General features: G+C 52.3%; 7 protein-coding genes across 7 annotated transcripts in view; 5 read left to right on the top strand and 2 right to left on the bottom strand.

Moving 5' to 3' along the window:
• The window catches only part of BO72DRAFT_445650 (ATG16 family protein), a 1,549-nt gene extending 1,186 nt beyond the window's left edge, over positions 1-363 (bottom strand). The window contains exon 1 of the mRNA XM_040944106.1: positions 73-363. Within this exon, the coding sequence (XP_040803836.1) occupies positions 73-157 (85 nt within the window). The 5' untranslated portion in view covers positions 158-363. The remainder of the gene's footprint in view (positions 1-72) is intronic.
• Positions 364-452: 89 nt separating this feature from the next.
• rab7 (Rab family GTPase YPT7) lies at positions 453-2,161 on the top strand. The gene is made up of 6 exons (XM_040944105.1): positions 453-797; positions 880-933; positions 1,010-1,105; positions 1,190-1,369; positions 1,435-1,582; positions 1,650-2,161. Exons 1-6 carry the CDS (start codon positions 768-770, stop codon positions 1,757-1,759), a joined length of 618 nt encoding a protein of 205 aa, XP_040803835.1. The 5' UTR covers positions 453-767; the 3' UTR covers positions 1,760-2,161.
• A 475-nt stretch (positions 2,162-2,636) lies between these two features.
• On the top strand, positions 2,637-4,190 carry BO72DRAFT_358344 (DMT family transporter; the record flags this gene model as incomplete). Its single annotated transcript, XM_040940736.1, has 5 exons — positions 2,637-2,729; positions 2,847-3,071; positions 3,162-3,227; positions 3,384-3,456; positions 3,538-4,190. Coding segments are annotated over 5 exons (1,110 nt in total), but the record flags the coding sequence as incomplete, so codon positions are not given.
• A 993-nt stretch (positions 4,191-5,183) lies between these two features.
• On the bottom strand, positions 5,184-6,861 carry BO72DRAFT_22075 (PH domain-containing protein). The gene is made up of 3 exons (XM_040939767.1): positions 6,401-6,861; positions 5,585-6,334; positions 5,184-5,531 (listed from the first exon to the last, which is right to left on the bottom strand). Exons 1-3 carry the CDS (start codon positions 6,647-6,649, stop codon positions 5,289-5,291), a joined length of 1,242 nt encoding a protein of 413 aa, XP_040803833.1. The 5' UTR covers positions 6,650-6,861; the 3' UTR covers positions 5,184-5,288.
• A 3,479-nt stretch (positions 6,862-10,340) lies between these two features.
• On the top strand, positions 10,341-12,309 carry BO72DRAFT_503990 (glycosyltransferase family 15 protein; the record flags this gene model as incomplete). The annotated part of the gene is made up of 5 exons (XM_040949131.1): positions 10,341-10,612; positions 10,674-11,075; positions 11,135-11,221; positions 11,276-11,684; positions 11,737-12,309. The coding sequence occupies 5 exons, from the start codon at positions 10,341-10,343 to the stop codon at positions 12,076-12,078; spliced, it is 1,512 nt and encodes a 503-aa protein (XP_040803832.1). The 3' UTR covers positions 12,079-12,309.
• Positions 12,310-13,150: 841 nt separating this feature from the next.
• BO72DRAFT_22021 (uncharacterized protein) lies at positions 13,151-16,850 on the top strand. Its single transcript, XM_040939762.1, has 3 exons — positions 13,151-13,188; positions 13,255-13,566; positions 14,056-16,850. The coding sequence occupies exons 2-3, from the start codon at positions 13,276-13,278 to the stop codon at positions 16,585-16,587; spliced, it is 2,823 nt and encodes a 940-aa protein (XP_040803831.1). The 5' UTR covers positions 13,151-13,188; positions 13,255-13,275; the 3' UTR covers positions 16,588-16,850.
• A 398-nt stretch (positions 16,851-17,248) lies between these two features.
• On the top strand, positions 17,249-21,125 carry BO72DRAFT_372437 (Ran GTPase-binding protein YRB1; the record flags this gene model as incomplete). The annotated part of the gene is made up of 10 exons (XM_040941043.1): positions 17,249-17,518; positions 17,745-18,003; positions 18,075-18,203; positions 18,263-18,329; positions 19,604-19,636; positions 19,917-20,068; positions 20,405-20,550; positions 20,618-20,758; positions 20,836-20,956; positions 21,037-21,125. 10 exons carry the CDS (start codon positions 17,249-17,251, stop codon positions 21,123-21,125), a joined length of 1,407 nt encoding a protein of 468 aa, XP_040803830.1.
• Between the last annotated feature and the right edge of the window lie 420 nt (positions 21,126-21,545).

The raw sequence follows: 21,545 nt of genomic DNA, 5'->3' as shown, positions 1-21,545 counted from the left end.
GTTATGCTGGTTGGAGAATCTACTTTGCTGGATACAGGCAACGAGAAAGGGTTTATGGGGGAAACAGCGTACAGGCATCGTATAATGCGGTGTTGGCTTTCTCGCGGTGATCGCGAGATGCCAGTGCGGCGGAGTATTCTTCCCGCCAGTGGGCCATTTAGTGATACTGTAGATAGATAGATAGATAGTGGTGGTGGTGGGTGTGCGAAAGGTGGTATTGGTTTTGGTCTATTTGATAAGGCAGTCATGGATACATGGTGGTGTGTTGGAGGTGTTGGGCTAGGAGTTGAGGGGATCTGGTGAGGTTTCGGAGGGTGCAGGTCCCTTGAAGCGCATGAGGTTGAGGGATGGATGATAATCGGGTGACGATGACGATGGGGTAAACAATGAAAACATGCAATCAATACTTTACTTAACGAATGCTGCAAGCAGACCGCCATCTCCACCGCCCGGACGGACCCTCGTGCAATGATCATCTTGCCCGCCCCATCCACTCATTCCATTGCAGTTCACCGTCCACCGTCCAGACCCAACCCAACCACAAACTAAACTACCTACTAAACTACACTAATTAATCTCCCTCTCTCTCCTCTGCTTGTTGTGCCCCTTTCACTCCACTCACCACCTCCCACCACCAAAAATAAACAAATCCACCACTTCTCCTGCACCCCCATCCTCCCTCGGCATCTCGTCCCAATCGCCCTTCTCCTGCCGCTGGCGTCTCCTCCATACCGCATAGAACCGGTAATACCTTACGCATCTCCACCATGTCGTCACGGAAGAAGGTCTTGTTGAAGGTAACCCGCAACAAAACATCCCCGAAAACAAACCCTTCAACGTCGCGAAAACTAATCTTCGCTCTTGCTTGCTTGTATCTAGGTGATCATCTTGGGTGATAGCGGTGTCGGTAAAACGAGTTTGATGAACCAATATGTCCGTGACTCTCTCTCTCCTCCCTCGCAGCAGCAGCAGCAGAACTGTTTCACTGACTTTCTTTTCCGCCCAACAGGTCAACAAGAAATTCAGCGCGAGCTACAAGGCCACAATTGGCGCCGATTTCCTCACCAAGGAGGTCTTGGTGGACGACCGTCTGGTGACGATGCAGGCATGTTCTCCTCGCTTGTTCACTACCAGCCTCCTAGCTCGCCGTCGTTGTCATTTCTTGGATACTAACTTATTGCGAATATAGATCTGGGATACTGCGGGACAGGAGCGTTTCCAGTCCTTGGGGGTCGCTTTCTACCGAGGAGCCGACTGCTGCGTGCTGGTATACGATGTGAACAACTCCAAGAGTTTCGAGGCGCTGGATAGCTGGCGCGATGAGTTTTTGATCCAGGCTAGTCCTCGGGATCCGGAGAATTTCCCGTTTGTAAGGGATCCCCCCTCTTTTCGGGCGGTGTAGTGTGGTGTGCGGTCACTGACACTGGCTGGCAGGTGGTGATTGGTAACAAGATCGATGCGGAGGAAAGCCGACGGATGATCTCCTCCAAGCGGGCGATGACCTTCTGCCAGTCGAAAGGCAACATCCCCTATTTCGAGACCAGCGCCAAGGAGGCGATTAACGTGGAGCAAGCCTTTGAGGGTGAGTGTCCCCGCCCGGCCGGTTTTCCCTTGTGCTACGACTGTACTGACCCCCTCGTCCCACGTAGTCATTGCTCGAAGCGCTCTGGCCCAAGAAGAAGCCGAGGAGTTCAGCGGGGAATTCAGCGACCCGATCAACATCCACCTGGACGGTGACCGCGACGGCTGCGCCTGTTAAATACCCTAATCGCTAGACCATGATTTTGGAACGATACTACAACTCCTGTCTTAACTTGAAGAAATGCTGCGCTTCGATTGGTTTGGCTTGCGAACTACGAACTTCTTGCTCCTCTTTCCTAGCACCTGTATATACAATGCGGGTGCCTTTCATGTATCACGCTCCTGTCTCTTTCTGCTGGTTTGTTGCTCGCATGGGTGTTATTGATTGTTTCTTTTTGTGTGTGTCTCTCTCATACTGTAGGAGTCTGAGGGGGGAATTCACGTATTCACACTGTTACACTACTAGCCAGTAGTCAAATTACTCTTTAGTTGGTGGGTTGACCGTCGCGTGCTTATCGAGGTTATCTCGTGATGCTTGGCGGGATGCTATCGGGTTACACCGCCCTCTTTTCAACATTAGTACGGAGTAGTTAACTTAGTTATCAGTACTCCGTAATTTCCCCGATAAATCCTCCCTGCTTATCGCACCGCCTGCTGGCCCCGGTGCCATTTGGACTGGCTTATTGCTGTCGACGCGCTAAGCTGTCTCACTCCTTGCGGCCCTCGCTACTGCCCTCATGACTAGGTCAGGTCGATGACCCTGTTACCCTGTTACCCGGTGAGCCTTTTGTCGGCACGGTCTCCGGAGCGAGTGTCCGTCGCGGTCGCCATTTGAACGGTGTAAGCGGGGAGGAAGAGAGAGGGTTTGAGTTCTTATCTCGACATCTCGGAACCAAACAAGAACGCAAGTCGCGTTTCCCCTCTTCGTGCCCTTCGTGCGGTGCGCTCTCACCCTGAGCGAAACGCGCAAACCGCACACATCCCTCCCACGATACTTCCGACAGTACAGGCTTCCTGCCCTCAAAATGGAGCCCTCAATATCCATCCCGCCGACATCGGGCCTAACCCCGGGGGGTCGACGCACTTTCGGGATCGCATTACTGCTCATCGTGGTCTTCCTCTGGACGGCCTCGAACTTCCTCGCCAGTGTACATACCCCCCTCCTCCGCCCAAATCCCCTCCTTTTCCGGAGTCAAGTCATGAAGGGGTGGGGGAAAGACGACGCGAATTCGCTAACTTAACTTTGTGTGGTGGGTAAAACTTAGACCATCTTCGCCGACAACACCTACTCCAAACCCTTCTTCGTGACCTACGTCAACACCTCCATCTTCATCCTCCCGCTCGCCTCGATCATCGCTGGTCGGGTCTTCCGGCTCTGGCGCGCCGGCAAGCTGTACCGGATTCGGTCGGTGCAGAGTCTGTTGCAGCATCTCGATGCGCATGATGGGTGTTTGGAGGGTGAGGGGAGACGGATTTTGGATCGTGCGGGGGTTGAGGGTAGGAGTAGGAGCAGGAGTGCTGGTGCTGGTGCTGGTAGCAGTAGCTGGGGGAGGGCCGGGGCCGGGGCCGGGGCCGGGGAGCTTTCGTCGGCCAGGTTGGGGTTGAAGGAGACGGCGAAGCTGAGTTTTCAGTTTTGTCTTCTGTGGGTGAGTTTTTGCTTTTCTTTCGGGTTGGTTGACGTTTGGGAAGTGCTAACGTGGCTGGGTGGGTGGGTTTAGTTTACTGTAAGTTGCGCGATGTTATCTTGTTTGCAGGGAGGAGTGTTGAGGGGGCCGGACATGTGATTGACAAGTGGGAGGTAGGCCAATTACTTTGCCATGGCATGTTTACAGTATACAACGGTGGGAAGTACCACCATCCTGACCTCCACGAGTGGTACGTTTACTGGAGAGCAACATCCCCCCACACCACACTCTGCAAGAATGAAAGAAAAAAAACCTAACGAGCAAACCTCAGGCGTATGGACCCTCATCTTCGGCGCCCTCATCGGCGTCGAACGCTTCACGCCCCGCAAACTCCTCGGCGTGATCGCCTCCCTCATCGGCATCATCATCATCTCGCGCCTCGACATCTCCGCCCCTTCCCCTTCCCCCTCGCCAACCCCAGACGCAGACCCGAATCCAGGAGGAAACAGGAGCACCATCCCCCCCAAACCCCCGCACGAGATCGCCCTCGGCGACGCCATGGCCGCCTTCAGCGCCGTCATGTACGGGGTCTACACGATCGTCCTGAAGAAGCAAGTCGGCGACGAATCCCGCGTCAACATGCAGCTCTTCTTCGGGCTGGTCGGCCTCCTGAACATGGTGCTGCTGTGGCCCGGGTTCCTGGTGCTGCACGCCCTGGGCGTCGAACCCCTCGCCTGGCCCGACTCCCCCCGCGTCTGGACCATCGTCTGGGTCAATGCGCTCGCCTCCCTCCTCTCCGACCTGTGCTGGGCCTACGCCATGCTCCTGACCACCCCGCTGGTCGTGACCGTCGGCCTGAGTCTGACCATCCCGCTGTCGCTGGTCGGGCAGATGGTGATCCAGGGGCAGTATGCGAGTGGGGCGTATTGGGTGGGCGCGGCGGTGGTGTTCGGGTCGTTTTTGGTGGTGAATCATGAGAGTCGGGGGGATGTGGGGGACACGCAGGGGAATGGGGATGGGGAGGAGAGCGGGAGGGGGCGGACGAGAGGGAGGGGGAGGGGGAGGACGGGGGCATCGTCGGGGTATGAGGCTATTTCGGTGGTGGAGGAGGGGGATCATCGCGATTGATGGTTTGTGTGGGGTTGTGTTGGGGGGGGGCGGGTGTGAAGTATAGACTGCAGGTGGTGACTTACTGGCTCTTTGTAGCGATTTCTTTGGTTCTTTGGTTCTTTGGTTCTATAGGATGGTATCACTCACTTCTGGTAGTAGGAGGGGATAATGAGGGCGCAGCTTGGCAACTCTTTACCATGACCACTCGTAGAAGTACTTCATCCATCTTCAGGTAAAAAGGAGGTAGATAGTGTACTGCACCCCAAGAGAAACAACCGACTGCCTAGCAGAAGAAAAATGTACTTGTACACCAGCACTTCCAGAAGAAATAAGAGGCGTAACACAATTCATTTCAACCTAGACTGTCCCTATCCATCCCCGCAATCTGTCATGGATTGAAATACCTGGCATCCACCACCCATCAGCATCACACGGCCAGTGACAAGCACAGCACCTAGCGATGATATTTCCAGGTCATCACTATCAGGAAAAGCTCCAAATTGAAACCAAGTATACAGTGACAGACAGCTACTATAGGGCGAAAGGGGACAATTCCCGAGTCTCAGTGTGGAAGTATGAATGATACCAATCACCACTGCCCTAGATGAAAGAAAAGAGTATGTATCAATCCGGAAGAAATTGCACAGACATCCATCACACCAAGACAATACAAAAGAGGGCGGGCGGGCTGTTCATCAAAACAGGTAGAGAAAGTCAAGAAGGCCAAGGGCTTGCTGTATAGCACAAAATACATAAGAAACATCAATATCACTGCAGTCAACAATCAAAGCCAGAGTTGGTGAACGGGTTGGGCAAAGGAGTGGATAAAAGAGTAAGGAGTCGGTTAAACTCAGGCAGGAAATCAATCTTGGCTGTTTCTGTTTCTTTTCTGTCTGCTAATTGCTTGCTGGTTTGTTTTTTTCTTTTTATCTTTTTTACAACTTCTGATTACTTGTTCATTCTTCTCCTCCCTCAGGACAGTCCGGCTGCGCCTGTGGTCCCTGCTGGGGTGGGTTCGAGTTTCTTGCGCGCCACGAGGATACTCTTCAGCGATCCCAGCCATTTGGCCAGCGATTCCTCGTCCGCCGTGCAGAGGCGATAAGATTTCTCTTCCGCGATAATCTGCAGACAGAAATTCTTGGACCGGGACATGGGGTCGATTTCGGCGGCGTCGATCACTTGAGACATCGGGATGATCTTGATGGCGGAGTATTCCTGATGTTGTGTTAGATACCATCAAAGTATTAGTGAAACGAAAGAAGGCCCACCTGCTCATCCTTGTAAAAGCCCAGGCCACTCGGTCGGAGAACCACCCATAACCGCTTCCATTGCCGCATAGAGCCCTTGATCCGAAGACACTGGAGATAGCCGTTGCACACGACCCTTTCGGGATCACGCAGGACCCCGGCGTCGTTGACCCGGCCCGTCTCCCGCGCATTCGAGGACGATCCCTCCGCAAGGGCCGATGCAGACCGATTATGCGCCGAGGGTGACCGCAGGCGGACGCTGGTGTTGCTTCCAGGCCCGTCCGACCATTCCGAGTACGAGGTGATGTCGTTCGCCGAGTGGTCATGAGGAGAGGCGAAGCGCCTCGACTTGTACGCGGGCGACAGCGCGCCCCCCAGTTCGGGAGAGCTGGGCCGTCCGCGCTGGTCGAAGTCCGAGTGGTCCGTGGTATCGTATACTCGACGCTTACTGCTGGCTGCCGCAGCATCCCCCGGTTTGGACAGCGCCAGAAAAGCCTCTTCATCTTCGTCCATCCGTGTCTCGGCGCGGATGTATCTGATCCAATCCTCGGCCTCCTTGTCCGTCGCGGCCTGGAAGCGGTAGTTCTTGGAAGGAGAGAATATGCCAAAGACGTACTGTCGGTTCGATCGGGGCGACCGGACAGAAGCGACGGCCGTTACTTCGGACAAGGTGATGGAGGCACGGAGGCGGGTGGTTTCTTCATCTTTGTACACGGAAAGAAGGTTTGGGCGGAGGACAAGGTAAGCCGGTTTCCACGAAGCTCTAAAGGCCTAGCAGCGGTATGAAGGTTAGTGTCCTGCTGGTGATGAGCAACCAAGAAAGGCAAAGCGACTAACATGTTTGTGCTTCACACGACGAAACACTTTTCCAGTCTTGATGACTCGGTCGAACTCGAAGCTACCGTTCTCATTGACGGGTGAGAAGGTGTCAAGGTTGACATGACCGTTGCGATAGTGGGTGGGATTTGGGGTCGGCGATAGGAGCGTGGAGGACCTCTGGACTTGACCGTCGGGGAGATGGATCACGGGCGCTCGGGCGCTCCCCTCCATAATTGGGGGGCACGAGGTTGAGATAGCCTGGGTCATGATGCCTCACGAACCGGCCGAGGGGGTAAAAGGGATGTGGAATTCCAAGCCAGGATCAATCTGGTGTATGTGCGACGGTCGCGGGAAAGGTTGCGACGGAGCAAAAGGAGCGTTAGGTTCTTCTATAGTTTCGTGGTGCGCATGTACGGGGGAGACGAAGAAGGGGTCGTCATTTAGATGGTCGAGTTGCAGTCGGAACAGAGGATGTCAAGGACAGAGAGAGTATGCGGTCGCGAACACGGTGAGAGGAGGATTGCTACCGTAAGGTCATTGAAGTTGGATCGAAAGGAGAGTTGGGCGAGTTGAGTTGCAGTGGGAAGCAACGACGATGAAGGAGGGAATGCGGCGACAACAACAATAACAACAACAACATCAACAATGACAGGTATTATCAGCAAGTGGCATGACCCAGAGCTGCACTCCGTCACCTTTCGCTTTCATACATAATACATAGAGAGGGGGAAGAAGAGAAGAAAAGGAAAGCAAGAGAGAGAAGAGGATCAAATGGAAGAGGAAATTCAAGGGTCTTTCTTTTCTTCGTTTTTTTTTTCCTGGTGGAAGGAAAGGGGTATCTATCCGAGAATCTACTACGTACTACCGACTACTGACTCCTACTAGTAGTAGTTCGAGACTTGAAATCGAAGAGAGGGGGTCAACATTTTCCCTGCTTTGCTAACGGGACGCATGGACGTTTTTGCCCTCACTGACTATTCTGTTATAGGATCATCGGGTTCTAGTCCAGACAGTGTCCAGCCAGTGTCCAGCCAGTGTCCAGCCAGTGTCCAGCCAGTGTCCAGACGGTGGGGGGGGGGCCAATTGTGAGAGTGAGACTTCGACTGACTCAAGCTCCTGCAGTTTCACCTTGAGATGAACCACGAGCAACGTCATCGAATTATTCATCTTCAGGATTGTTGTTGCTTGTAGTTGTGGTGGTTGCTGGAGTGTTTGAGAAGAGTCAAGGGGGGTCGCAAAAGTAAGTTAGTTAACCAGTTAAGCCTTGAAACGTTCCGCTCGTGGGACGCAAAACCGCCCGCCACGCCCCAGTCCAGGGGTTGAGAAAGGGCAGCTGATATCATGAATAATCTTCGTGACGACAAGCTCGTCTTTTGATTTCTCCCTCTTGAATTTCCCCGGCATTCTTGGTCTATGTCTCCGTAGTTGCAGCAGTGTAAACAATCATCCAACAAGCATTGACTTGCTCGATCCGACCGATGGATGCAAGAATCCTAAGGCTTCCCAAGAATAGCGGAATGCCGGAGTATGTATGCAAGTGCCTTGACCGCAACGCAGATCCCGACGACCCGACATGGCAACACCAGATGCTTCATTCAAGGGTTGAAAGATACAGTAGTCTACATCATGTCCGTCCTTCACAGTAACTGTATGCAGGCTGCGTGTACCTACATAAAAGTTGCGAAGAGACCTACCAACCGACAGACCCTGGATGTGACAGCTCAACGGCGAAGCTTCGGGGTGTCCTCAACTAGACCCGATCTTAGATCTGCACGATGTTCCTTGGCCAAACATGATCACATCTTCCAATCGGACATGCAGATGCAGATACTCGGTACCAGCTTGGAGAGGACTTTTGCTTCCTCTGAGGCAGTCTCTCTCTCTCACACACACACACAGAGCCTGAGCCGGTCGATAGAGATCTAAAAGGCCACCTTGACAGATCCCCTTAGGGCCTGCTGGCCTGGGGTCACGTGTGGGTCCGTCCAAGTGGACACTCAGGGTTCTGGATGCATAGATTACCGGTACGTATTACCACCAGGAGCACCACCAGCCCACTGTTACCATACGTGACAAGCTCAGCTGTGTCGGCCCGAATCCCGTCGGTTTTCCAGATCAGGAGAAGGTTCATTCACGGGCTCATGGAAGATGGATGGATGGTGAGATAACATGCGACACCAGCTGGGAAAACGCGACCTGCATGAATCAGGTTGCTGTTGAGCTGAAGCTCACGGCTTTTCATGAGACGAGTCTTATACTTGTTGTCGCGACGACTGCAGGCACAGTTTCATTCCTTACTTACCATGTACTGTACACACAAATAGCGAGGGTGGCCAGCATGTCTGATCTCGGTCGATGGCTGTTCATGGCCTGGCTGAAAACGTAACCCACCCACACCATCTATCTTCGACTGGGTTTGACCACTCGCACAAGCAAAATGGAGGGGAACGTATTGTTCTTATATTTGCCGTTCAAAATGGACCTGTCAAGCCTCTGCACGAAAAGAAGTCGTGTGAAGGTCGGGCGTCGTCAGCCCCGGAAACTCTATGCGGCTATTTATGCTCTTAGGGAGTCGACACGACATCGTGGCTCTTTATATTGCAGAGCGGTTACGAAGTTAGCCTGCATCGACCTCTGACGACAGCTGCGCCAAGCCAGGTAAGAACCGTGAGAAGGGGCGTCCCAAGATGATCATACCCAGGGTACAGTGTCGCAAGACGTAAATAGAAATTGTACTCCGTAGAGACTGGGTTGATGTTGATCGCGAACTCAAACTGTTTTGCAAGATCGAGCGGCGACTGGCGTCTTCTGTCGACGTGTCTTGCAGGTTAAGCTTAAGGGTCTTCTGGTCTTCTATGCACCTAGGGGGGCCACGCTGCCTTACCCGTCGCAGACCTCGACTCTTATCCAGAAAGTGGATGTTGGTGATTCCACTGTGAATTGTGATCTTGATTGCTGCGGGTATAGCAGTAGAAGATCCAACAAATGTTTGCCATTTCGATGACCAACTAATGTGGTTGATTGATGAGAGAAGGTATCAGATAGGTAAAGATAGGGAGTAGTTAAGTAGAGTCGATAGTTAGCGAGGTCAGCATTAGTATTTTCCCGCCTGCAATTGCTTGATGCTGGCTGGTTGTTTTCGTTGGCTGGCTGGCTGGCTAAAGAGGGGGGGAAAGCCCATACTTAGTGGTGAATGAAAAGGGACGGTCTTAATTACCAGATGCGTACAGTATTTATCGTGTCCACCAGGCCGCGACTCCCGACTAAATGGGTAAATTACCGTCTGGAACCCGGAAACCGCTTGCGCCTCCTTGGACTTGGCGGAAGTTCCAAAGCCATCCCCATCCCCAAATAATCCTGTCGAGCCTTCATTTCAATTCGGTTTGCCTCCCGCTGCTCTCGGCCTTCTCCTCCTCCTCCTCCCCTCCCCCCCCTCCTCCCTCCTCTTCTTCCTTTCCCCAGCCTCAGTTCAAACCCGCCATCTAGATTCATGATCCCGTCTACTGGTTCCGTGTTTTCGGCCTCATTGCTGCGGACCACTGTCCTTCGCGTTCCTGTCAACCTTCTCCCCGCCCAACTCTATCTCGCCGACTGAGAGGGAAAAGTTCGCGAAAAAGGAGGCTCTCCTCCGGCCGCTCTTTTTTTCTCATTTCGTTTCGCTTCGCCAGACCCGGGCATCCGACCTCTTTTCTCGCTATATTTATTCTAATTGTCTTTCGGGTTCTTGTCAAATTTTGTCAAAGACGCTGGCGGACGAACGCTACACACCTGGCTCCCCTAATCACCTCCCACATCACTTCTCGCGTGTGCGGGCGCTTGCTTTCTATCACCGAACCCCACGATTACAAATTGAAAAGCGGTTCTGGCTTTGAGAATCGTTGCTGCTGAGTGCATCGGGCCTCGATAACGTTGCCCTCGACTGGTTTCTTTGGGTCTCCCGCCTATACACCTGGTACCAATGGGCCTCGTTCAGCGGGTCACAAAATGGTTGCCCTCCACGCCGAGTCTGCCCCTAGATGACTCTTCGCGCGAAAAGGGCCGCAACCTCTCCAGATTCGCCTTCTTCAGACGGAGAATTCGGCTAAAGGGCAATTCCTCGATCTCAATACCCCTGGGATTTGTTTTATTATTTCCATGTCTTGTAATAGTTCTTATCCTACTCCTTTTTGTTCGACATCCTTCGTCTCCTGGGGGTATCCTGATTCCCGCGGGCACTCCGCCTTCGATCAGGTGGGTTCTGGAAATGGCTCTTCTCTGTCTACTGTCTTTGCTAACCGCACGATCACCGCAGAAAAATCAGTGAGAAGTATGATAAGGTCTTTGCTACCGGCTGCCTTCCCGTAGAAGAGCAGGACTCCCCTCGCGCAAACGCCGCTTTTGTCGTCCTCGCCAGAAACAAGGAACTAGATGGAGTTGTACAATCTCTCAAGTCGATTGAGAGACACTTCAACCGCTGGTTCCACTATCCTTATGTGTTCCTGAACGATGGCGACTTCGACGATGATTTCAAGGCCACCGTCAAGAACTATACGAGCGCCCCTGTGGAATTCGGAAAGATCGATGACTCTATGTGGGGATACCCCGACTGGGTCGACCACGAGGTTGCCAAAGAAGGTGTCAGGAAACAGGGTGACGCTGCCATCATGTACGGTGGAATGGAGAGTTACCACCACATGTGCCGCTTCTACTCCGGGTGAGTCTCGCTTCTTTCTCCAAGGTCCTTTCTTATACTAACTCGGGTTGTGCGTATAGACATTTCTACAAGCACCCCCTTCTCATGAAGTACGAGTGGTACTGGCGTCTTGAGCCCGAGATTAAGTACTTCTGTGACATCACCTAGTAAGACGACCGCCTGATAGATCGCATTTGATGGAATGCTAATGTCGACCTCAGTGACCCCTTCGTCAAAATGGCCGAAAACAACAAAACGTATGGCTTCACTATCGCCGTCAAAGAGCTTCGCGAGACCGTCCCGAACATTTTCCGCTATGCTTCCGCCTACAAACGCAAGAACAACATGGACTCGAAAGGTCTCTGGGAGATGTTCCTCGAGAAACCGGAGGAAGAAGAACAGAAGCCAGAGGAAGTCAAGCAAGAAAAGCTTCCTGAGGAGATTCTTTTGAACGAACCCGGCGAAAACACTGTCCCCGACATTGATCCTGAAGCCATGGAAGGTGAAAAGTACAATATGTGCCATTTCTGGAGTAACTTCGAGATTGCGCGCCTGGACTTCTTCCGTAGCAAGGAATATGAGGAATTCTTCGACATGATGGACAAGAGTGGTGGTTTCTGGATGGAGAGAGTATGTGCCGTTCCACTTTCGTCTTCCCGTTCTTGGCTAACTGATTTTCCAGTGGGGTGATGCGCCGATCCATTCGCTGGCCGCCGGTATCCTCTTGGGCCCTGGCGACATCCATTACTTTCGTGACTTTGGCTACCGCCACACCACCATCCAGCACTGTCCTGCGAATGCCCCCGCCCGTCAACTTCCCCGAATTCCTTACCTGGAGATGACGACCGATGACGAAAAGGCGCGCTTCGAGGAGGACGACTACTGGGCCAACCCGGACCCCGTCAAGGAGAATGGCGTCGGCTGCCGCTGCAGGTGCGACACCGACATTGTGGATGTCGAGGGCAAGCAGGGCAGTTGTCTCGCTGAATGGGTAGACGTTGCTGGAGGGTGGGCATCTCCTTAGACTCTGATTCTTGCCCCTTAATGTTCGCTGTATAATCTTCGCCTCCTCGTTTTCGTACCTACTTGTTCGACTATGAGCATTATTCGGGTCGCCCTTGGAGTTATTTGCTTGAGAGCCTGCATGTTACGTTGGCTGTGGGTTTCTGGACGGCGTTGCACGGATCTGACGGCTTCTTTCCATGGAAGACGGTGTGACCATTCTCATCAATCTTGACAAATTCATCTAGCGTGATTCGTATACTTCCATTTCGTTGGGATTGCCGCGTTCGCTATAAAGAGACCCGAATGTCACTGACGGTCTCGTTATGAAATGTCAGAAGAAGCCCTCGGTGAAGACTCGCTGGCCAGGATGCTATCCACTCCGTTGCTGCACGGCGGACTTCTGCTGAAGCTTCTCTCATACGGTGAGCGCAAGGCTCCTCGAACGCTGGCGAGAACCCACTGCGCGCTTTCCCGTGGGCCTTATGACATGACCACTTGCTTGATGTTCGTCGATGGGCTGTCCTTTCCCACCATGTCTATTGGGGAACCCAGGATGGCAGAGGTGAGCAACCACCCAAGCTGGTCTTGAGGCGCTTCGAGGGCGAGTGAGACCGGGTGCATCAGCACTGATATGGCAGACAGATTGCCATGGATCCATGTGGCCTTTTGAGGGTCACCACCTAATAATAAATACCCTGTCGATGTCTCTTGTCTTATTCCCTTGTTCCTTTCTTTCCTGCTTTCTGTCCCGATGCTATTCAGGAAATATTCTGGTTGTCCGATTTGTTCTCCCCTTTCCCCTTCCATCATCCTTTCCCCTTGACTCTTCTCAATTCACTCATGTCATGAAATGTACATACCTCATAGTCACTTATAACATCCAGTGGATCATACCATTCTAATCATGACTCCGGTAGTAGTTGTTTGCAGATTAGTAATAAGGAGCTGTGCTGGCTGTCGGACGGAGATCTACAAAACTACCCTTTTGGGACTAGTCACCTGATAACGCATGGCTTATCAGCAGCGCAGGCAGTTTTGCTCTCGTTCCGGGCAGTTCCTACCCTCGGAGCTGACACGGAGTATACGATGGAATTGATCCAGACAACCCGAACGAACAACACATGATGAGGTAACCAACTGTTCGGTTGGTTGAATATTCCCAGGCTGACGAGTAGTACGTCCTCCTATTAACTAGGTAGCGAGGGGATTGCTCCGCATGACCGACCCTTCATGTCTTACTACCGCGTTATCCTTGTCATGTGCCCCGCGCATGATAGCTTGCCATCAGCCTGCCTGCCTGCCACTGCCACTGCCACTAGTTAACTTATCATTCATCACTCTATCACTCTATCACTCTATCGCCCCTACTCTCGTATCAGCCGGTCGACCCCTCATCACTCTTCCTTCTTCAACTCCCCCCTCCCCTCCGAATCCCATCTGGTACACCTTGACTGCCGTAAACCTCTTTCCGAGTTGGCAAATCTTCTGCCTACTTTTGTCTCGCAGAGTGAGAATCACTGTTTCATATTGGGATCTCTTATTTATCCAGTCAAATGCCCATTCACATCTAGTTAGTCCTTAGGCACCCAAGCCGCTCTTTCTCCGCCCGGACCCTCGGGAACAGCACCCCAGTATCCACCACTTACTACTACTTACTTGCCCCCCCCCCCCTTCCCCACGCAAACGCAACGCAACGCAACGCATCGTCGGGTCTAATTGTTCGTCGGGCATCTGCCTATCAGGCTGAGGGATCTCGAGGAAGCTCTTCGGAACAAACTGCCCTCATAGTAGTTTCTGACCGCTAGAGCTCCTCTCGTGAAGTTAACGTATTTACTCCGCTGACTGTTTGTTGTACTTATTCTTGGGCTTACCCGTTGTCCATTGTACTCGACCGCAAAAAAGCTTCCGCTCTGCAACTTACCTAACACACTACCTCATTTTCCTGCACCTGTCTCTATGACAAAATCACACTAGCATCATGACTGACCCTCCGGAGCCTTCTTCCAGACGTTGCCAGAACGACTCGGCCGCTGCTCCACCTCTGCAGTACCCCACGTTCCCTCCCTTGAGTGCTTCTGTCGAAGAGTGGCTATCTCGATCGAGGCCTATCAACATGACGTCAAATCTGCCAACCACAGACCAGACCTCACGGTCACTGAGTGAGAGCTGGGCCACGATGAGCGTCTCCGATATATATTCTGAGGATGGTACCCGCTCGGAACAGACAGATATGGGGTCTCTGATCGATCAGACTGGTCCTGACGATGTGGCCAGCCTTGACGAGACCTCAAGCAACAGTGAAATCGATGCCAGTGATGATGACGGATACTACGGTGAGAATTATGAGTCGACGAGCAATGTGTCGGCCACGCAAGAACTGTCTTCTGGTTTCCCTTTTCTCGGGACCTCGATCGATGACAGTAGCCTCACCACCCAGACTGCTTTCCGCCAGTCGACCGAGTCCATCGAGTTTGCTGAACCTGAGAGCTGGCCCGAAACCGAACGCGTAGAATTGAAACACACCATTCGGGTGTTTGAAGGTCTCGAGGCAGCAGCATTGAAACAGAAACTCTCTAACGCAACCCAAGACTCAACGCTTACAGCTACAGTGCAACAAACCATGACGAGAAGATCCTTGGACACAGACAAGCCATTCCGCGTGCTTTACATTGGCAGCCCGGACTTTCGAAATCTCATTCTGGATAAAATTGGAGATGTCCTGGTGGCAAGCTCTCCCTGTAGCAGTTACGAAAGCAGTTCCACCGAGTCCTCCAGGTATCATGTGGTCCCAACATCCTTTGGTGCCGGGGCGATCCCTAATTTCGCCGAGCTCCTGCCCATTCATGTCCAACTTATCGTGGACGAATGTCTCGACGCCTCTGCAGACAGCCAGACTGACAAGCCCAGCACGATCACCTTGAGTCTCAAGAACCAACCTCCATATACGTCGAAGTGGGTGGGTGCCGACTATTGCATTTCTTCTCCTGTGGAGTGGACCTTGCCCGATGTAGCCATCATTTTCCTAGCAACCACCGACAGCAACAAGGACACGGAGACCCAGAGGCTGGCTCGCATCTTTTTGGAAAGACACGGCGTGCCCACAATGGAAATCTCAGAGCGCCCGCTGTGGACAATGTCGAGGGATCCTGTTCCCGTGAACCGCCACAGTCTTCACATGTGCCTGGAATCGCGTGATCCAGTCACTGGAACATCTACACTTGTGAACAGGTATCCGATTGACATCAAGACGTTTGAGAGCATTGCGCCCAGACAGCTCAATAGAAACCTGGCTTCTCTGGCAACTATATATCCGCGGAAAGTTTATCAGGTTCCCCCCGAGTGTCCAAACGAGCCTCTAGTGAAACGAGCTCTGAACGCCGTGGAGCACACATGGAAAGTGACCCCCATCCCCTTCAGCAATGGATATCACAAATTGGCGTTCTTACTTCGCTTGACTGTCCTGTTTGCTGCCGCCGTATTGACTATAACTTTTGGCCATTTTGCTCTCCGGGCACTTATCTTGTTTCTTACCCAGTATTTCGCACACTCTGGAGTCTCCAGCGCAGTCACAACTCATTCTCAAAATATACCAACGGCCAGCGGGTTCGGTCCGGATGGATTGTTAACCGTGGTGCCGTCGAATATAGCTGATGTTCAAGCCCAGAGAGCTCAAGCTCATGGCCGCTCTTCGTTGGAAGATTTTATGGACGGAATTCTCTCTCCGAATCCGCCAAGTGAGGGGCCCAGCGAATTTGAGTTTCAGGTGGTTGGCGATTGTCATCTTGCCATCAAACCACCACATAAATCTTTCATTGGCAGGAAGGGTCCACGATTTAGTGTCCAGGTAAAACGAGATGGCAAGCCCCTGGATTACGAACTTTCGACCTTGTTCGAAGGAGTATACACCTTGAAACTAGAGCGAGCCGATGCCTATGGGCTGGTGGATGTTATAATCACCTCAAACACCAGACCACCTTTCACACAGACCACTTCTGTGGACTTTGGTACACCATGGCTGAAGATTCAGAACTGGAAACGAGCCGCCCATGCCATTTCGTCACAGTTTTTGAAGGAATTTGGCAGCGCGCAAACGGGCCTGTCAGAGGCATACGAACGTATCTGTACCGACCTCCAGGTGCTCATGGGTGACGTCGTCAAGAAAGCCCATTTTCTGCGACGAGAGGCGTTCGCGCTACATGACTCGGTGCAACTCTCCCATGATACCAAAGAACTGGTCCTCTCGAAGTCGGCGCAGCTTACTCAAGTTGTCAAACGTACTGCTGTGCAACCTCTCTTAGCCGCCTCAGCCGCATTCCAAGGTCACACTGAAAGAGTCAATAGGGGAGCCAGGGAAGTTATGAGTGGCACATGGAACAGGATAAGTGCTTCTGCTCAGGTGCTTGATCTAACGAGCATGAAGACGCATATCCGCAACGCAAGGAAGTGCCAGACTTTGAATAAGGCGCAGCAGAGGGCCAGGAGCCTCATGAAACGGAAGACTTGCCGGCAGACTAGATGTGCTAAATAAGGAGGTCGAACAGCTGGACTGGACTCTGGGAGCTGGAATCTGCTTTTTGTAGGTAGTACACTAGCTACAATTCTCTCGTTCTATTCTTCGTTGGCTTTTGGGTTGCTCGGTTTGGGACGTTCTCGGCGCATGGTCACGTATTGAGGATTGTTTGACGCGTGGATCTGGATCCTGGGAATACTGGCAGGCAAATGTATCCGGGCATTATCTAGTTGATATTAATACTGATCAGATATTGACATTGACACTCGTTGACATTGAGATTGAACATTAAAGCATTAAGTGAGTGTGAATGGGCAACTGTGGACCAAGAGCCATAATGGTTGCAGTACTGTTCAGTACTACACAGTGGACTCACCCCGCGGTCCCTTTTTCTTTTTCAGGCGCGGGGCAGGCAGTACTAGGTAAGGTGGCGCTAGGTGCCTAAGGCTCTGAGGCAAGAAAGGTAGCAAGCCAACCTTCGAACCCACCTTCTTTGGCCGACCAAAAACATTGAATCCCGTCCATATTTTCCCACCCCCTCTTCAAACTAATAACTTCATCCTCCCATACAATCTTTATTTTCCCCTCTATTCTCAGGTATACTTCCACCTGCATTCTTATCTCAAAAGCTTGACCCGCTCACTTTCTTCCGCAGAACTCTATCCATCCATCCACCACCATGTCTGACGTCGCTGAGACCAAGCCCGACCCCACCACCAGCGCTCCTGAGGCCGCTGAGAAGCCCGAGACCACCACCACCGAGGCCGTGGCTGAGGAGGCCAAGGCTGCTGCTGAGTCTGCCGCTGAGACCGTCAAGGAGACTGCCACCAAGACCACCGACAGCGTTTTCTCCATGTTCGGCGGAGGTCCCAAGAAGGAGAAGGTCGAGGCTGAGGATGACAAGGACGAGCCTTCTGGCTCTTCCAAGGCCCAGAAGGCTGAGGAGGAGGTGAGTCAATACAAAAGTTTTTTTTTTTTGGTGGTTTTGGGAAGAATCACTCGTTGGCTGGACTTGCGGGTTATTGTTCAGACATACCCCGCTTTCGCCCCTCCATGGCGGAGAGCTTCTGTGTCCAAATCTTTGTTTTGTCTCTTCTGATTTCTATCGCGCGGGGAACCAGTTTGACTCGATCGTGAGATAAAGCCTTTGACTAACTAGTCGCTTGCCTCAACAGGACGAAGCCCCCGAGTCCCCCGATGTCCACTTCGAGCCTGTCATCCGCCTGACGGAGAAGGTCGAGACCAAGACCAACGAGGAGCTGGAGGAGCAGACTTTCAAGATGCGTGCTAAGCTGTTCCGCTTCGACCGTGAGAGCAAGGAGTGGAAGGAGCGTGGCACTGGTGACGTGAGACTGCTCAAGCACAAGGAGAACCAGAAGACCCGCCTTGTGATGCGCCGCGACAAGACCCTCAAGGTCTGCGCTAACCACTACAGTGAGTTTTCGCCTCGAGACTGGAGCGGAGGGTCTCCATACACGTTCCAGGTGACTGATGCTTTGCTCTAGTTGTTCCCGACATGACGCTTAGCGCCAACGTTGGCAGTGACCGCAGCTGGGTCTGGAACGCTGCCGCCGATGTCAGTGAGGGCGAGCCTGAGGCTTGCACCCTGGCCATCCGTTTTGCCAACAGCGAGAGTAAGTCCTGTTCCCCTTCTGAGTGTCCCGGAAACGGTATGACTAACGCATGGTCCCAGACGCCAACCTGTTCAAGGAGGCTTTCGAGACGGCACAGAAGGAGAACGAGAAGCTCCTCAGCCAGCAGTAAATGCGGGGAATTCCAGCAGCTTCGAATCTTCCCCCTCCCAGCGGCAAAGTGATATAGAGGGCTATCTTTAATGCACATTTCGATCTCTCCTTTGCACTACGAATTTGATGTGGACTTCTTTTTCGTCATTTACCTCTCTCATGCCCCGCACATGCGGATTCACTTTCCCATAATCCCCATCGACCCTTATTTCTATCTCGTACCTTCTTCCCTTTTCCCCCTTTCCTTGACACGATCTGTATTCCTCCGTCTGTGAGGAGACAGAATGATGAGGCCGGCTCTGCCGAGCTTCGGAGTCGATGCATGTACAGACAGATTCGACGTGGTTTGACCCCGAGGTTGAAAGTATGTCCTCTGGCGAGTCGGCAGTAGATAGACACCATTTCCCCCAAAATACACGTATGACATTATGAAGTAGAAACGCTGGTGTTTTGGTGTATTGGATGACTTTGTTTTCCTGATTTAGGGTGTAGGCAGGGTGTGAGATTAAATGGATCTCTGAGTGTGGGGTACTGCAGTGAACAGCCCACGAAATTGCAGATAAGATGGAATAAAGTGCGAAGAAGATGATGACGACTTTTTCCGGTCTGATGGGGGAGTCGCGATGCGGGAAAGTGCAGTGCAGAGAGTCCAGTAACAGTAACTGAAAGGTTAGTAGGTTAGTAGGTTGGTACTCGAACAGTGAGCAGTAAGTAATCAGTCAATCAGTCAATCAGTCAATCCCCGCGCGGAAAGCTTCCCTCCCACCCAGCTTTCTCTTGCTACCACTTGTGCCTTTATCACCTTAGCACCTTAGCACCTTAGCCTACAGTATCTCGTCACTTAACTTCAATTGAGAGTCAATCTCAGTTAAATTTGCAGTAACCCTGAGGAGTAAGAAAGCGAAAGCGAAAGCGACAGACATTGCAGCCTCGATCAGATCCCATCCCGGCAAACACCCGACCTCAACTCCGCCTTGATTCGTCGCGCCTGCTTGAGCCCGATTGCTCTCCGTCTACTTCCTCCCAAAACAACCAGTCTGCCACCCACCCCCAGAGGAAGGGATTCAGCCAAGCTCGCCATTCACTCAATCCCTAATTCCCTATCTCTCCGCGCAATCAACTGAAGCCTATTCACAACGATGCCCGACGTGAGTCCGCCGCCTCTTCCGTTCCTGAGCATTGCGAGCGAGCGAGCCATTGCTCGCTCTACTCGTGACGCGCGGACTGGACCCCGGACAAGACATTAATTGCAGCGCGCTGACCCAGCTCCTCTTCTTATAGGTCAAGAGAAATGTCCGTCTGGTGACGGAGCAACATATCCTGTACGTTCCTACACCTTGGCCTCTGTCTGGTCTTTACCTGAGCTTAGCTCGGAGTCATCATCACCACCACCACCATTCAACCATCCTCTTCAGCTCCCCGTCACATCGCAGCCACCTTAACATCTCCCAAACCGTGATTACCACGTTACATATCCGAGCAAGAACGCGCTCGCGCTTCCGCTGTCTTCCTTTAGTCTCATTAAAGGACAATATGTGAGGGAGCTAGTGAAAGTGCTCGAAGGGCTAACCAGACTGTTTCGCGCCCGCGCGCCCCCAACAGAAACAAAGACTCCGGCGTCGAGGGATTCCCTCTACGGTCATGGTCAATTGAAATCTACCTGGTCAACGACCACGGCGAGCAGGTCCCCGCAAACGTCTTCGACAAGGTGACGTACACACTGCACCCGAGTTTCGGCCCGCGGGCTGTTCAGAGTACGTCCTTTGCTTTTTCACTTTTCTCTTAAGGGGAGTTTGTATTTTCCGAACTGGTTGGGTTTCTTTCTCGTCTCATGATTCCCTCATTCACCTGGTTTCCCGCGTCTGCACTTCTGTGTCTGTATGTGCATCATGGAGGAGGGGGTGTTTTTTTCTTACCCTTAGCGGCGTCTGCAATTATTGGGGCGGGGGTTTCCTACTCCTAGCGGCCTCTGAAAATCATAGGGAGAGGGAAGTGTTGGGGGCAGAAAGAACCACCCAACATAGAATTACTGCAAAACGAGTTTGTGGTCCCATGGACTGGCTGACACGCGTTTTGTTTCGGGATGATAGCTTTTAAGAATCCTCCGTTCAGAATCTCCGAGGAAGGATGGGGTGAATTCGACATGCAGATCGGCCTGACTGCCGCCGACAAGGAGCATTTCGTCACCCATGACCTCAACTTCGCGCAGGCGCGCTACGAATCCAAGCACGTTATTGTGAGTGAATCCTGGGTTGCTCTTCAGGATGGAGATTGGAAGACTGACCTGGGTTGTCCCGAAACAGACCTTCAAGAACCCCAAGCCTGCGCTGCTAGCGCTACTGCGTGAATCCGGCCCCGTTCCTGGCGACGAGAACGGAGTCAAGTCGAAACGCGCCGCGGGAGGCGAGGAGGGGTCGAAGAAGAAAAAGAAGACGGAGAAGAATGTAATTTTCCCTCGTTCGATTTGGTCCCATCTTGCTGGCTTTTGTTGTGATCACTCGACTAATTTGTGTTAATATAGGTCGACATGGACAAGCTGGCCGATGGCCTCCAGCGTCTTGGCGAAGACGATCTTCTCCAAGTGGTGCAGATGGTCCATGACAACAAGGCTCCAGACTCATATACCAAGAACGATGTTGAGCGTGAGTTTCCCTTGCTCACCTTTCTTGTGATTTCCTCAGACCGGCAACTAACCCCAACCTGATGGATTTATCATCGACAGAGGGTGAATTCCACGTTGATCTCTATACCTTACCCGACAACCTAATCAAGATGCTCTGGGATTTCACGCAGGAAAAAGGTGCTTTGTGATTTTGTTTTTTTTGTCGGGCTCTCTCTCTTTTCTTCCATCTTCCTTGTCTCTCTTCCGACTACCATTTTATTTTATTTTCCCCTCTCTCTCGTCCGAATTCTTCGTGATAAAACAAAACTTAATCATACCACTTTTCTGCGTTGTTTGATCCCGTGCAACTTTCGGTCTTGTCTCTGGACCTCTGGACAAACCCACATATGTGTCTGCATGGCTTGGCTTCTCCCTTTCTTGCGAAAGTGGGTGGGCTGTTAGGAGTCGTTGCATTGAAGCTTTGTTTTGCTTTTTTCGGCGAGAATACAAAATCTTTCTGCCTCTCTGCTGGGGTTTAGGGTCGGTAAGAATACATACACTTTGTCTGTGATGGGATGGGGAGGCTCTGGGTTGGTTCTGTGATTGCTGGATGATTGTGACAGGGTCGG

This window comes from Aspergillus fijiensis (assembly GCF_003184825.1).
Source record: "Aspergillus fijiensis CBS 313.89 unplaced genomic scaffold BO72scaffold_11, whole genome shotgun sequence".
NCBI classification, from domain to species: domain Eukaryota; kingdom Fungi; phylum Ascomycota; class Eurotiomycetes; order Eurotiales; family Aspergillaceae; genus Aspergillus; species Aspergillus fijiensis.
The sequence above is the reverse complement of the archived record's forward strand: the minus strand, read 5'-3'. Positions and strand labels throughout refer to the sequence as shown.

Coding starts and splice junctions, on each gene's coding strand:
- rab7 (XM_040944105.1), top strand. CDS start 768: ATGTCGTCACGGAAGAAGGTCTTGTTGAAG. Junction 1,106..1,189: donor ACCGTCTGGTGACGATGCAG/GCATGTTCTCCT, acceptor TTGCGAATATAG/ATCTGGGATACTGCGGGACA. Junction 1,370..1,434: donor ATCCGGAGAATTTCCCGTTT/GTAAGGGATCCC, acceptor ACTGGCTGGCAG/GTGGTGATTGGTAACAAGAT.
- BO72DRAFT_22075 (XM_040939767.1), bottom strand. CDS start 6,649: ATGACCCAGGCTATCTCAACCTCGTGCCCCCCAATTATGGAGGGGAGC. Junction 6,335..6,400: donor GTCGTGTGAAGCACAAACAT/GTTAGTCGCTTT, acceptor TACCGCTGCTAG/GCCTTTAGAGCTTCGTGGAA. Junction 5,532..5,584: donor GCTTTTACAAGGATGAGCAG/GTGGGCCTTCTT, acceptor ACACAACATCAG/GAATACTCCGCCATCAAGAT.
- BO72DRAFT_22021 (XM_040939762.1), top strand. CDS start 13,276: ATGACCGACCCTTCATGTCTTACTACCGCGTTATCCTTGTCATGTGCC. Junction 13,567..14,055: donor GCCTACTTTTGTCTCGCAGA/GTGAGAATCACT, acceptor GACCCTCCGGAG/CCTTCTTCCAGACGTTGCCA.